Genomic DNA, 15781 nt, shown 5'->3' with positions numbered 1-15781 from the left:
CATTTCTTTCACCATCTTTTTATGCCATTTCATTGTTACTTTCTCCATGTTCTTCTACGTTATGATTCGTTTGAGGGGTGTCCTCATCTTCTCTCCTATTCTTTTTCTTTTGATTGTTAGCGTTTGCTTCCTTTCTTAAGCGACCTATTTCCTCGGCCATCTTTTCCTGCCTTCGAGCCATTTCTTCAGCCATCTAGTCTTGCTTCTTGGCAAGCTCTGCCATGGTGTGCTCATGTTGAGCCGCCATTTCCTTGTACGTTTCATCCGCACGCATTTGTATTGTCATCATGTACTCCATCATCTTATGGATTTCCTGCGAGAAATCATTTTGTACCGACGAGTCACTCGTTTTCTTTTTCACTCGCTCTTTTCTTGGTGGCATGGGTTTCAACTCATTTCTTCTCATATCTACTTCACTCAGAGGTTAGAGTATTGCTTTCATACGACGGGAATCATTGGTTCAAATCCAATAATAGGTAGAACTTATTAGATATCAACGTCACTAGTATATAATGAGTTTTTATACTCATTCACTTTTATTGATTTTGAATCGGGATCCTAATGCATATAGATACAAATGGTCCAATGGGAGCAAGAATTTACATGGGCATTTTGAACATTTCATTTATGAGCTGAAGAGTCGTGATCGATTACGTATTAATCAATATTCGATTGATTGGTCTGAGGTTATAAAAGAAAAGATTTGTCTAAGTCACTTCCTTTCTTTTTGTCCAAGTTTCTTCTCTTTTTGTCTAACTCACTTCCTTTTTTCTTTTGGATCTCACCTGAATCGCCTCATCTATCCTCCTGAGGAGAAGTTTGGTTTCCATCAAGACTAAATGAACATTTATTTTCTTTTGGCCGAAGGAAAATATATTTCTATTCGTTCAGTAAATAATGATCAAGGGAAAGGGAAATTATTTAGTTCAGATTTTTTTGATAAAAAAGGCCTTTGGCAGCCAATCCTCTTGATAGTACGGTAGTCACATCTAAATGTGCAAATGTCGTGGCCGGAGCTAGATCGGTCAAATCATCTGCGGGTACATAAATTGCTTGAATAGAAGTTATGGACCCCTCTTTGGTAGAAGCAAACTCTTTGTTGTTACTTTGGGGTCTTGTAGCACAAGGAGATTTTACTCGTTGGTGTCAATTAGGCGGTCTGTGGACTTTTGTTGCTCTCCACAGTGCTTTCACACTTCAATCATTTATGATGATCCCTCCAAACAAGCATATGCATATTGCCAAATGTCTCTTTTATTACGAAGACCACTGAGCCACGAAGCTTACCCTATAGATATTTTTTATTTGCATTCACGCCTTTTAGATGTTGCAATTCTTTTTCTAGTAGCGGGTCACATGTATAGGACCAACTAGGGCATTGGTCATGGCATAAAAGATATTTTAGAGGCTCATAAAGGTCCATTTAGCGGTCAGGGCCATAAAGGCCTATATGAGATCCTAACAACGTCATGGCATGCTCAATTATCTCTTAAGGACAATATATAAGATGGGTAGAAGAAGTTGTGATATTCGACTCGATCCATGATCTGAAACCACAGGATATTCATAGAAATAAAATAATATAAATAAAAAAGAATACACAAATTCCAAGGATTCGGAATTAATTGTGAATCCAACAAAAAATAGAAATGTTTAAGTGGTTTCATCTTCTATTTTTTTGTATTTAAGATCTTGTATCTTAAGTATGGATCTATCAAAAATCTATACAATAGTATCCCACCTAGGGAGTACGTTCGCAAGAATGAAACTCAAAGGAATTGAAAGGGGCCCGCACAAGTGGTGGAGCATGTGGTTTAATTCGATGCAAAGTGAAGAAACTTACCAGGGCTGGACATGTTGTGAATCCTCTTGAAAAAGAGGGGTGCCTTCGGGAACGCGGACACAGGTGGTGCATGGCTATCGTCAGCTCGTGCCGTAAGGTGTTGGGTTAAGTCTGTCGTTGTGGTCGGACTCTATTATGGATTTCTTACCACATTCTCAATAGGGCCCTCTTATCTCTTCCTTCTCCGAGCTCGCGTTATGGAAGAATGAGAAGAAGGAACCAAGAAGAAAGTATTAGCAACAACTGGTCTTATTACGGGACAACTCATGATGTTCATATCGATCTATTATGTGCTTTTGCTAATCGATTAGTTAACATGTTGGTTAACCGTATTCTGAAACACACAAAAAATCATTAGCTTATCAAATTATCTATCAAGCCATGAAAAATATTCAACAAAAGACAGAAACAAATCCACTATCTATTTTACATCAAGCAATACGTGGAGTAACTCCCGATATAGCAGTAAAAGCAAGACATGTAGGTGGATCGACTCATCAGGTTCCCATTGATTCTATTTAGTTTAAACTTTTATTATTCTATTTTCATAAAAATTATCGAATTCCTTTCCAAGTTTATACAATTTTAGATCTTTCAACAAGAAACTTTTACCCCATAGATTTATTCAAAATTCATGAAAGGCCCCAAGCATTTTTAGTTTGATAAATACTGATAACTCTCATATGGAGTATTAGAACGAAAAAATCCATTAGATAATGAACTATTGGTTCTAAGCCATCTATGGCGATAAATCAACAATTCGAAGTACTTTTCTTGCATATTCTTGAGAAACCAGCGTTTATATATAGATGTAGGAAAATCTGTTTGGGAAGTAAGAAGCCCTTTTACATCTCTTCATCTACAAAGAATTCTCGATGAGAAAACACAGAGACAAAGGCCTCTCGGGGACTTGTTTAAGAATAAGAAAGAGGAATCTCATGGAAATATCATGGAATAAGGCATCTCTGTTAGCGTCCTGCAGGCACTCATGAGCGAACAGGAACAAGAGTGTGTTACTGGGCGACCAGAATTTTCGTGTTAGCATGTGATGGCTTGCCTTGTGCGAACATAGGTTAAAGAACTTGCCTTGTGCGAACAGAGGTAGAAGAACTTCTCTGTTAGTATGTGATGACTTGATATAAGCGAACAGGCACACTATACTTGCATGTTAGTGCATGCATGTGAGAACAAGCATGCCATAACTTTTGTTCATTTTTCCTTTGAATGAAATAACTAGCAGGTCCGAGATCATTAATATTTCTATTTTTTGACACATCATCATGCCCAAAAAATGGGTATAACACATGGAATTACTACTCATACGGAGGGAGCTCTTTTTTGTGGTTTTATTATTGTTATATTATTTTACAAATAATATATTATTTTGATTAAATGAATCATGTGAAAAATATTATTTTGTCAAATGTAACATATATTGTGGAGTTACAATTTGAGAAATGATGATCATAATAAGTTCTGTAACATATAAAATGGAGTTAAAATTCTTTAGAAATGATTATCATAAGTTTTGTAACACTCACAAATATTCACCAATTGATGTGTAAAATGAGTTACACATCTTGAATTTGATTTTCATTAACTATAATATTTTATAATTGTTGTGTGGATATTTCTAACTCCCAAGGGAGTTTGGTGGAATTAGAAAATCAAATGGTGGATGAGAACTCTATAAATAGAAACAATTTTGCTCACTTGGATGTACTGTATGAATGTGAAAAAACACACTACATAGTTTAGAACATTGTGATGACATACTTATCTTTAGAATACTATGATGAGTATGAGAGAAGACTTGATAAATCCTTAGAAACATTTTTAGAAAGTATTCCTAAAGTGTTCTTACGAGGGAGGAAATAGTTTTTAGGACAAAGATTTTAAAGCTTGTTTAAACTTTGTGTTGCTCTTGAAATATTCATCTTCTACCTTCTACTTTTATAATTATTGTCATAAATTATGTATGTAATCTCTTCTCACTTATATGTAATATTATTTGTTAAACTTATATGTGTTTTGTGTGATTTTTATTGTAATAATCTCATTTGTTTCCAACAATTATTGCTTATACTAAAAAAAAATTGATATATTCTTTCTTTAAGAGAAATTACTATTTTCACAAATGCTTTATCCCCATGGCAATCGGCCAATTGGGTATAGTCTTTCATTAAAAAGAAAGAATCAAACATCTTGTGACCATTTAAGTTTAACGAATTAAGTGATATCACATTAAAAAAAAAAAACTTAACTTTTATAAATAATTTATTGATATTTGTTTAAGCACATTTTATTAATTAATTTTTGTGATGATATAATGATATTTTATTTGTGGGTTGCAATAGAAGTTGAAACGTGTACATAAAATCTAAATTGGATAATGCAAATACAATTTTAATATTACACAAGAAATGGAAAATGTGTATTTAAGTGGTCCAACAATTTTTTTTACATGAAAACTGAATTGAATTCATAAAAATAATGAAATATGTATTTAAATGCACTTGCTTTGTTGTAGGACTAGGAAGTAGGGAGGTTGTGAGTCAAGTGGTTACTTAATATTAGTCTTTTGTGACAGTTGTGGCAGTGCCTAACCAATTCAAAAGTAATCTTACTGAGTTGGCACCATCTCATTGGCTGCACAAGAAATTGACTAAATAGCTCGATTGTGCAAAATCACACGATTGTCCTAATTTTTTTATGGTTGTAGTTGTTGTTTTTGGCTTTTCAACATCATATGAGTTTTCAAAGTTTGTATTAATTCAATGTTTTGACTCAATTAACATATCAATCAACGTTAGTAACTTAAAACAACTCCAATTGGTCATTCCCAAATTTCTTGTCACAAGCAAAGTAAATACCTAAGTCCCTTTGTTTATTTTATTGGCAGCCTTAACTTTATTCCTTGGACATAACTTTTGTAATATAAAAAATATATATATTCTCATCATCCACCCAAATAAATAAATAAATTTTGTAAGTTGTGAAAAAAAATATCACTATTACCGACAGAGAATAATTTTTTGATAATAGTGATCTAAATTTATAAAAACCAACTATAATTATCGGTCACTATATATGAAATTGTGAATGATTGATTATTATTTATTTATTATATTGTTATGAGATACCATATAGTACGGTGATTGGTTAAATTTACAGTATGTTTTATTTTTGTAATACCAACCATCTAATTTAAAAAATAAAGCAAAAATTAATTATAAATTTTAATAAAAACTCAAAGAGAAATTTCATGTTTTATGCATAATAATTTAGTGAAATTTTTTAATATACCAATATTTTGGACAAAAATACATTTTTCATTTAAAAATAAGCCTAAAAATAGTGGAAATTAGATTTGGTACCCATTTTAAATGATCTACTTTAATTTTTACCCACTATTTTTAACTCTTATTTTAGTACTAAAATTTTCAATTAATGTACTTATCATACCTCTTCAATTACATGTTTTTTTTTCTCTCCTTAAACACATTACAATTAGATTGCATTTCCAATTTAATTATAATATGATATATATATATATAATACGCATTACAACAACACTTAGAACCATGTGCTCAAATAAGGGTAATTTAGGAAGTCTCATGATAATAATGGGTAAAGTTCAACTAAATATATTAAGTGTCTAATTTTAGTTAACTACTCCTAAAAATGGGTAGTTGTCAACTTTTTCCCTAAAAATATCATATTCAACATCACATACATTTCTCTCTCTCTCCTTTCTCCATCACTCACGGCCACCACAAACCTCCCCATGGCGGCAGAGCACCACCTCCTCACGTTGTCGCCGACATTACCACTGCCCTCTCCATTGGCGTTGTCACCTTCCATCACCATTAAAGTACCCTATCGAATTTTTCCCTTTATTTTTTTATGTTTTAATTATTCAAAATGAAATTATCAAAATTATATGCTCTACATATAAATTGTAAGATTTTACATGTAGTAATCTTGTAGATCTCGAAAAAATACCAAAATGTAAAAAAAAATCATCTGAAACGAACATTTGAGGAAAAAGATATGAACATTCAAAGTTTTTATCAAATTTCAGTGCAGAGCATCGAAAAAATATTGTTTTGGCCAAAAATTAAGTTTTCATGATTGCAACGCAAAAGCATCAAAACACCATCGATTTTGCATCAAAAAAGCATCGTTTTGGCCAAAAATCAAGTTTTCATGATTGCATCACAAAAGTATCGAAACATCATCGATTTTGCATAAAAAAAATCGAAAAAATCATCGTTTTGCCCAAAAATCAAGTTTTCATGATTGCATCGCAAGAGCATCGAAACACCATCGATTTTGCAATGATGGTGTTTCAATGCACTTGCGATGTAATCATGAAAACTTGATTTTTTTTTTTGCCAAAACAATGCTTTTTCGATACAAAATCGATGGTGTTTTGATGATCTTGCAATGCAATCATGAAACTTGATTTTTTGTCAAAACAATGTTTTTTGATGCAAAATCGACAGTGTTTCGATGCTTTTGAGATGTAATCATAATTTTTTTATTTTTAGCCAAATTGATGGTGTTTCAATGCAAAATCAATGGCATTTCAATACTTTTGCGATGCAATCATGAAAACTTGCTTTTTGGCCAAAATGATGCTTTTTCGATGCAAAATCGATGGTGTTTCAATACTTTTGCGATGCAATCATGAAAACTTGATTTTTGGCTAAAACGATGCAATTTCTCATATATTTGGAATAGTAATTTATGTTGGTATTTTCAAAAATTTCACTATATTATACGGTGAATACCTTGAAATTTCCTAACTCAAGTCATATTTACAAAATATGATCAATTTTTATATATAAAAAATTGAGGATAATTAAAAAAATAGATTTTACCTGCAATGTTGCTTTAATGACGCATTGGATGCATTGGAATCAACTTTGAAATGAAAAACCAGTTCCTCCACAATCGACATTTCATTATTTAAAGAAGCAATCATTCCAATCCTTAACTATTATCCCTAATGTTAGTTTGTTTCTTTGTTTTTATTTATTTTTTTAGGATGTTTTTCAGTTACCCAAGTTGAATGTGTGGCTTTGATGATTGCATTGGATTGCCTTCTATTGTTAGGACTTTTTTTAATTCATATTGTTAAGACAGATTGTCTAGCAGCAGAAACTGCTTTTCACAAAAGACATCCATTCTTCAACGATCTTGGGTCTTTATTAGAATATATAGCAAGTATGTTATCCAGATTTCTAAAAGTATTCCTAAGGGATATTTGTGGCAAAAATATTTAAGTTCTTCACTTTATAACACTTAAATACCCAAGTCTTTTTTTTTTTTTTTTTTGCAACTAAAATACCTAACGTCACGCTTTCTTGGTATCTGTAGGTATTTGGTCGTTAAGTGTCAAGTAAGCACCTACGTGGAAACTTCTAATTGGGCCACATTATTTATTATTTAATTTTTAATTAAGAAATTCATTTAAATATTTAAAATATAAAAAAATACTAATTTTAATTAACTTAAAAAACCAAACACATATTAAACTACAATAACCAAATCATTAAAACTAATAAAAACAAATTAAATTTAAAATAGATTAAAATTAAAAAAAAAAAAAAAAAAACTCTTCTTCTTCTTCTTCTTCTTCTTCTTCTTCTTCTTCTTTCTTTTTTTCCTTGCAGCTGGACTGAGAAGGTTGTCACGCGGCTCAGATGGGGAGGCGACGATGGAATGGGTTGGGACTGATGGTTCCTTGTGCGCCTCTTCGACATGGGGCTGAAACAGAGACTGAGAAGTGGTTGTGGTTGGGCTCCAACGATTGAGGGAGGCTGGGCATCTCCCAATTTTTGTTCTTCTGTTCAACAGGGCGGATCTTCAAGGGTGGCTTCAGTGCGAAGCTTCACGACAGAGGCATGGATGCGAACTTGGCTTCTTCGAAATCTGGGGCTTCGTGGAGATCTAGGGCTTCGTCTTCGTGGAGATCTGGGGCTTCGTCGAGACAGAGGCATGGATGGCTTCGCTACTGAGTTGCTTCGGAATTGTGGATTTCTTCATATTTGGGTAATGTTTGATTGATTTTGTAATGTTGTTTGTACAAATTTTGAGATCAGTTTTGAATGAATGTTTGAATATTTGTATGGATTTGAATTGTTTGAGATCTGAATTATTTGAATGTTTGTATGGATTTTGAAATTTGTTTTGATTATGAGATTGGATTGAAATGTTAATTTTTTTATGATTTGGGAATACAGACTTTGTAATTGTTCTTAGATTTGGGTTAGTTTGGATCTTGTAAATCTAGGTTTTAGATCTTATCAACTTGGGTTTGCAAATCTTGGAAACAATGTCTTCTTTAGTTCTTAATTGTTTTAAATTTATTTTAATTTTGATAATGTTTTAGTTTTAATTAGTTATTAATCAGATTTTTGTTTTATTTTTAGTTAGATTTTTATTTTTAGGGATTTTAATTAATAATATTTAATTTTAATTTAATTAAAATATGAAATTTAAATCATTTTTAAGTTTTTATTAGATTTTTATTTAATTTTTAAATATATAAATGAATTTTTTAATTAAAAAATAAAAAAATATTCACTTAGACTAATCGGAAGCTACCACGTAGGTGCTTACCTGATACTTAACGGCTAGATACCTACGGATGCCAAGAAAGTGTGACGTTAGGTATTTTAGCCGCAAAAAATAAAAAAGACTTGAGTATTTAAGTATTATAAAGTGAAGAACTTAGGTATTTTCGCCGCAAATATCGTATATTCCTAATTCATGTTTGTTGTTCAGCTAATATGACTGCTCATAGATTAGTTGTGTATGCTCTTATGATGGATCAACAACTTGTTTGGTTAGATGACTTCCTTGATTTCCTTCGGGATGTAAGGGTCTGATTGATATAATATCCGAATCTCATTTTATCATTTTTAAAACTTGAAAACAGTGTGACCTACAAAAATAATTGGTTGGTGAGATGGTTTTGAAAATAAAATTTAAATCAGTATTTTAATTTTGTGTTCTAAAATCAAAAACAAGAAAATCATGTTTTCTCTGATTCCAAATCATTATATCTTAAAATCCTATAAATTTATCAATTTTTTATATTTTGAGATTCCCTACCAATTACATATTCAATTTTTTAAAACTCAAAAACAATTTTTAGATAATGAAACAATCACATTTTCAAAAATATGTTTTCAGACTATAAATTCAAAATTTTATTTTAGAAACACACTTTTTGAAAATAGAGTTTTTCAATCACAAACCAATCGGGCCTTAATCTCTAAGTTATATGACATTATATATTTTATCAATGAAGTTCATTATATATATATCTTCTATATAATAAGTGTGTAGATGACGGAAATTTTTGGTTTTAACGGTTTTTTTTTTTAATGTTAACTTTAACTGAATATTCTTATATTTAACGTTAGTTTGTAAATACTTAAACTTAAATAAAATAAAATAAATAATTAAAAAAATTAAAATAGAATATTTTTGAGATATTTTACAATAATAATTATTTAAAAATAATAAATATTTAAACAAATTAAAATATAATATTTTGGAGATATTTTACAATGATAATTATTTAAAAATAATAAAATCATATATTTTATAACTTAAATAAAATTTAATTAAACTTAAACTCACTTATTAGAATAATATCATATTAAACATATAATATAATCTATTGTGAATTAGCAACAAATTGCTTTTTTAAAAAAACTAGCAAGAAACTTAAATTTAAAATCAACTTATAATATTTAATATTACATTAAACATATAATATATAATCACTTATTGTTACTCCAAAATTTAAAAACTAAAACAAACATAAACTTAAATAAAAATAAATAAATTATTTAATTAAAATATAATATTTATTTAAAATTTATATGATATTAATATAAATTTAATAAAAATAATTAATAAATTCTATAAATAAAACTGAGTAAATATTCACATATTGTTTTTATATATAAGTTATGTATGGACGTGCCTAAGAATGTATCAGTTGAAGTATGATTTTTTATTTATTTTGTATCTATTAATATCTCCTTCCTTCTCATATTTTTATTTATCCACGCACTTCAACTTTTCTTGTTTTACACCTCCTAATCAATTTTTTTTAATCCAAAACAGATTTATGTATTATAAAAGTTAGGATATTTTTGTTAACATACCACTCATCCATCCTCACACCAAATAATAAAATATTATTCTTATTACCATTCTTATTTCATATAATTGTAATTTTTATTACAATTCTAATTTCATTTCCTTGAACCAAATATCATATAACATCATTTGAAAAAAAAATTAAAATTCCAATCTCAAAGATTGGATATGATATGAGGCACTAAAACTCTCACAAAACGGCATATGGTGTGGTGTGGTGAGTGACAGAGGACACGACGGCAGATCATAATTTATACGTGACAGGCTCGTGCTCAGGCTCAGCTCAGCCTCAGTCAGTTCAACTTCAAATCTCATCTCATCTCAACCATTTAATTAAGTTAGTTAACCAAATGGAGCGTCTCAAACACGCTCCATGCCTGGCGCGTGAGATATTCCCGTTTAAGCATTTTGAGGCCCCACGTTTCTCATCTCTCCTCTTCTCCTCTTTGTCCAAAATCGTCAAACTCAGCGAGTTGAATTGAGTTGGCTTAGAAATCACTCGAACTCTCCGAAACTCACACACAACCAAAGCCTCTTCTCTCTCTCTCTCTCTCAAGGGCAGCTTCTCTCTCTCTATCTCTTAATTTTCGCGAACACGAAGGATTATTTCCAGTGAGTTCGACTCATCTCCCACCTTCGATTCACATGCTTCTCTCTCTCCCTCCCCTCTCTCTCTCTCTCTCTAAATATATATATCTTTCGTTTGGGGCCTGGGAAACCCTTGCTTTTCTTTCTCTGTTGTGTTTTTTCTTTTCAAAAATGGAGTTTCTTTCTTTCTGCTAATCGTCATTTTGGTTCTTTTTTCTTTGCGGTACTGTTTGGTTTCCGAGAATTTGAAGGGGGGAAAGAAATTAGAAAAGGAAAATAAGGTCTTTATCATTTCGAATTTATTCCCACACTTTTCTCTCTCTTCTTTTTTTTTTTTAAATTTAATTTAATCGCTTAGGAATCGATAAAGGAGAATTCTCAAATCTGTACTTTTTTCGCTGGTGAAACTTCCTCCATTGCTGAATTTGAAGCTTTTTTCAGGATTTACTTTATCTCTTTCCCCCTCTCTCTTATTTCGTAACTTTTTAAAAAAAAAAATTAAAGTTTAATGGATCATCGGTTGCTTAGGATGGCCTAGGCCATGTGCGTAGCCTCACTTGTGATTATAATATTAAATTAATTACTATCTGTCTTATTGCGTGATTCCTTTCATTTCCGTTTTTTTTATCTTTCTTTCTCAGATTCTTTATCATTCTCTGTATATATATATATAAGCAAGTCTTACACCATATCCCATTCTTGTGGATTTCATTTCAGATGCACTTTGCTTTCTCCAACTAACTCATTTCTGGATCCAGATTCGCTCAAATTACGAGGCAGGTTAGGAATTTTGGTTCTAATTTTCGAATTCTGATTTTGGGATCTATCGCAATTATCTTAATTTTGCCAGAAATGTCTTGCTATGGGTATGAATTATGTGATTTGGTATCGGATAATTTCTTTTTGCACAATTCCCTGACTTGTCAATGTTTCTCTCTTGACCATTTCTTTAGCACAGTGCAAGGACTTCTTTGATTTACTGTATTGGGATTTTTATTTCTCTGATAATTCAGTTGGTGATCTCATAAGAATATAAGATCTTAGGAATAAGGGGAAAACCCTTTTTATTGTGCATAATTAATGCAATTCTAATTGATTTAGGATATAAAGGAAGCATATTGTAAATTTAGGGTCTTCCCGTAAACCAAGTAGAATAAAAAGGACTGGTTTTGGGTCAAAGTGTAACTGAAAGAAGGCATTTACGAATGAATGTTAAAACGGTGGACATAGAAGAAGAGAGGGACAAAGAAATGCTTCAGATGACTCATCCCGGTACTTGGATCTTTATACTCAAAAGTCAAAGTATGTAGCCTACGGACGTATCAGAGTCTGTTCTTCTAGTTTTTTTTTTCCTCCAAGTTGTAGTCTTTCATAAGCATATGTGGAGCCGTATAAAATAGTATGTTTCAAAAACTGTAATTTTGTGCGAGTCTCACCAGCTTTGGTTTATGGAAATTATGGATTTGAGAGATCAGGATATGATTGCTGTAAAATTTCAAACAATTGTGGTTGATTTGATAGATGGATCTCTGCTGTTATTCATGACAGATTTGTCTATATAATTTAAAATTTAATTTTGGATTTTTTTTTGACAATTTTTTCGATAGGACTATTTGTTGTGTGTATTGGAAACTTTTTCTTTCTCTGACAGTTGGTGTTGATTTTGTCTCATTACGGTTCTTCCCTTAGAATCTTTTGAGATAGATATAGTCGCCTTTTGTAAGTTAAATTGAAATTTTACGTTGTAATAAAGTGCATTTGGTTCATTGTACTGCTGTTCTCTTGCCTTGGTGGTCAAAAATAAAATGTTTTTACATGTGAAGGTTCATTGCTAAAACATTTTTAAATTCTTAAACTTAGTATTTATTAATTGTATTTTTTTGGGACTCATTTTAAATTTGGTTTGCCTTTTGTCCGGGTATTAGTTGGTGAGTAGGGTTTTATTATTATTATTTTAAAAGTATTCCTCTTGCTATTTAAGAAATTCTCTAGTAGGACTAAGAAATCTAGCAGAGTTGTTGCATCCTAATTTGAGTCAATAGGACACAGCCCTTATTTCTTTTTTTCTATTTGTCGATCAAGGTTGCTTCTATATTTTATGGTGATGGGAACAACATCCTTTTGGGATGGTTTCAATGGGCATAAGTTGTTTCCATATCTCTTCAGCTATATGAAGACGTTTGCTCAGTGGATATCGTCAGGTAAGCATGGGAGGGATTTTTTTTCTTTCAGTTAGAGTACTAAGTTGGTAGTTCGTCTATAAAAGTTCAACTTCTTTATTTAATGGATTTGTATCCATATATATTTTGAGTAGAGAAAAATCTTAGAGGTTTATGTGCATTTCATCTTGTAATGTTGCTCCATTGTGAATTTCTGAACTGATTTGATTTGATAAATTTTTACAGTCTTTTCTGTGCCTAGAGGTTTCTAGAATCCTATTTGTAATGGTATGTCTTCCTTAGGATACACCAAATTAGCAAGTGCAGTCAAACTTCACACGAGTAATTTGGAATATTTTCAGATGATCCCTTTATGTATCTGATTTGGTTTTTGTAGCAGTGGAATTAGGAGGATATTAGAGATTAGATAGTTGCATAAGTTCTCGAGTTTAATATGTTTTAGGCTTCCTATCTATTGTCTCGATAGGCAGTTATCTTGCCTTGGATCCATTCATTCAAATAAGTGCATTATTATGCATTTACATTTTTACAGTAACAGAGGTGATAGTCACTGAACGTTTTTTGAAATTTGTCTCTTGTTTCCACAATTTGAATACCTTTTTCCTTTGTTTGTGTGTGTGTACATCTCTCTCCCATTTTTTCTAATGTTAAATGCCTTCTTCTTTTGTTTGTATGTGTGCATGGGTGGTTATTTTACGTACTTACTGTAATCTCTCTCTCCCTGCTCCTCTGAAAAAGTATATGCTATTTTTTTTTCTTTTTGAAAGAAAATATCTATATTTTATTTTCCTCTATCGAGTTTGATCAATTTGGTATAACTCCCAAATATATTTCTTGTGTGTATTTCTGATTGCATATTTTTGTCTATTCCCGCAACTTATTAAACTGTGTTGCTGATGGACTCCACATTATTGTTTCAAGTTTAGGTTGTAAATGGCAAAAGGTAGCAGGGGACGTCAAAGGATCAGTTCACGACAATACAGATCAGCTCCCTACCATTTGCGCTTTGATCAGGATATCATGGAGGAATTTCCCCCTAAGAATTGTTCCAAAATTATAGAGAAAAAAGATTGGGAAGATGTAACATGTTCTGTATGCATGGAGTATCCTCACAATGCTGTCCTTCTCCTCTGTTCTTCTCACGACAAGGGTTGCCGACCTTACATGTGTGGGACTAGCTGCCGATATTCTAACTGTCTTGATCAATACAAGAAAGCTTACACTAAAGTTATATCGTCTAATAATGGGCAAAGTGTGCATGGCTCTGTTGATAATCCGATTGTAATACAAGATTCTAGCTCGGGTATTGAGAACAGTGAAGTCACAGAGCTTGCTTGTCCCCTTTGCAGGGGTCAAGTGAAGGGATGGACTGTCGTTGAACCTGCACGAGATTACTTTAATGCCAAACAGAGAAGCTGTATGCAGGATGATTGCTCATTCCTTGGTAACTACAAGGAGCTGAGAAGGCATGTCAGAGCAGAACACCCTTCTGCACGACCGCGTGAAGTGGATCCTGTTCTGGAGCAGAAATGGAGAAGACTTGAGCGGGAGCGGGAGCGGAATGATGTGATGAGCACCATAACATCAACCATGCCAGGGGCAATGTTTTTTGGGGACTATGTAATTGAAGGAAACAATTATGGATTTGATTCAGATGAAGAGGGTGGTTTAGATGCAGGTGCTGCAGAAAGGAACGAGGGTTATGAGATGGGTTTCGACAGTAATCTTGTGAATGTCTTTCTTTTACTGCATGCATTTGGGCCGTCAGGTGGGGATGAATTCAATAGAAGAATGCCTCAGCCTCGACTGCCCTACCATGAGACAGTAAATGGCAATGCTGTTGGCATTCGGCATTCAACTCCTGTAGGTGGTGCGGAATCCTCTGATCAAGATGATGATAATGTGGACAGTAATGATGAAGGTGGTGGTGGTGGTGGTGGTGGTGGTGGTGATATGTCGTTGGCCAGCCGCCTCCAACGACAAGGAAGGGTAATATTGGGACGTTCCGGTAGGAGACGTAGACGAAGAGACGTAAATGGTGGGTTAAGATGATTACCAAAAAAAAAAATTGGTAAACGGAGGGGCAAAATGGGAAAACTTTCGTAGGTACATAAATTTTAGGAGACACATAAAAGAAGAATAAACTAAAAAGGATTTAATTTCTCACATCACGAGGGGTTGATTCTCATTTGAATTGCTGGGGAGAAAGAGAAACTGGGATATGGCTGATTAACTTTCCCTCTGTTTATGTATGATACATTTTTTTACTGTATTTTTTTCTTGTTGACCTTGCATCCTCCTCTGTTAAAATGATTTAGCAGATCTGTGTATTAAATTTACCTCTGTAATCGTACATTTCATTTACTTCCACCTCACAGTGAATGTGAGATTCACTGGATAATCATCCATGTGCAATTGTGTTATTCTTAATTCCTTTTCCTGTATAATGCAGGGAATTCTATGTATCATTCATGCCTTGTTTGAATGAAAGGTTCATAGATATGCTTTAACAATTTGTAATTGAGGGAATTCTATGAATTCATGCCTTGTTTGAATGAAAGATTCATAGATATGCTTTAACAATTTGTAATTCAACTAAGATTGATGCCAATTATCTTTCAAATATTAAACGGTATTGTACATTGCTATAAAAGTATCATGTATGAAATTTTCTCACTCAACATCTTTCATGTTTTAAACTTACAACCCAGATTGGGGCTATTAAAAAAAAAGAAGCTGAAATATCCAGGTCAGGGGGGTGTTTCTTACTCAACCTAGTTGAGTGTAATTTCATATTGTAGTAACTTATACGTTACTTGAATAAAATAACCATTTAAAAAAAATTAAAAAAAAACGTTAGTGCGAATATATTGCTTGACAATAGAATCATAATACATGAACATGCAAAATGAAACCTTTGTTCTTCCTGAGTTTTATTCTTCAGCTACTAAATGAAACCCTTGCTCTAATATCAAACACGTTA

At 32.2% G+C, this 15781-nt stretch overlaps 1 protein-coding gene across 13 annotated transcripts; it reads left to right on the top strand.

The window, feature by feature from the left end:
• Nucleotides 1-10486: 10486 nt before the first annotated feature.
• LOC133782076 (uncharacterized) lies at nucleotides 10487-15381 on the top strand. Of its 13 annotated transcripts, none has more exons than XM_062221249.1 (4): nucleotides 10487-10642; nucleotides 11336-11398; nucleotides 12701-12819; nucleotides 13725-15381. In XM_062221249.1, the coding sequence occupies exon 4, from the start codon at nucleotides 13732-13734 to the stop codon at nucleotides 14848-14850; it is 1119 nt and encodes a 372-aa protein (XP_062077233.1). In that variant the 5' UTR covers nucleotides 10487-10642; nucleotides 11336-11398; nucleotides 12701-12819; nucleotides 13725-13731; the 3' UTR covers nucleotides 14851-15381. The 13 variants fall into 13 exon arrangements, with proteins under 13 accessions (XP_062077233.1, XP_062077232.1, XP_062077234.1 ...); XM_062221248.1 differs by lacking the exon at nucleotides 12701-12819 and adding an exon at nucleotides 11572-11920; XM_062221254.1 differs by lacking the exon at nucleotides 10487-10642 and adding an exon at nucleotides 10649-10899.
• Nucleotides 15382-15781: the final 400 nt, after the last annotated feature.

The sequence above is a fragment of the Humulus lupulus genome, chromosome 6 (assembly GCF_963169125.1).
Source record: "Humulus lupulus chromosome 6, drHumLupu1.1, whole genome shotgun sequence".
Lineage (NCBI taxonomy): Eukaryota > Viridiplantae > Streptophyta > Magnoliopsida > Rosales > Cannabaceae > Humulus > Humulus lupulus.
The sequence above is the reverse complement of the archived record's forward strand: the minus strand, read 5'-3'. Positions and strand labels throughout refer to the sequence as shown.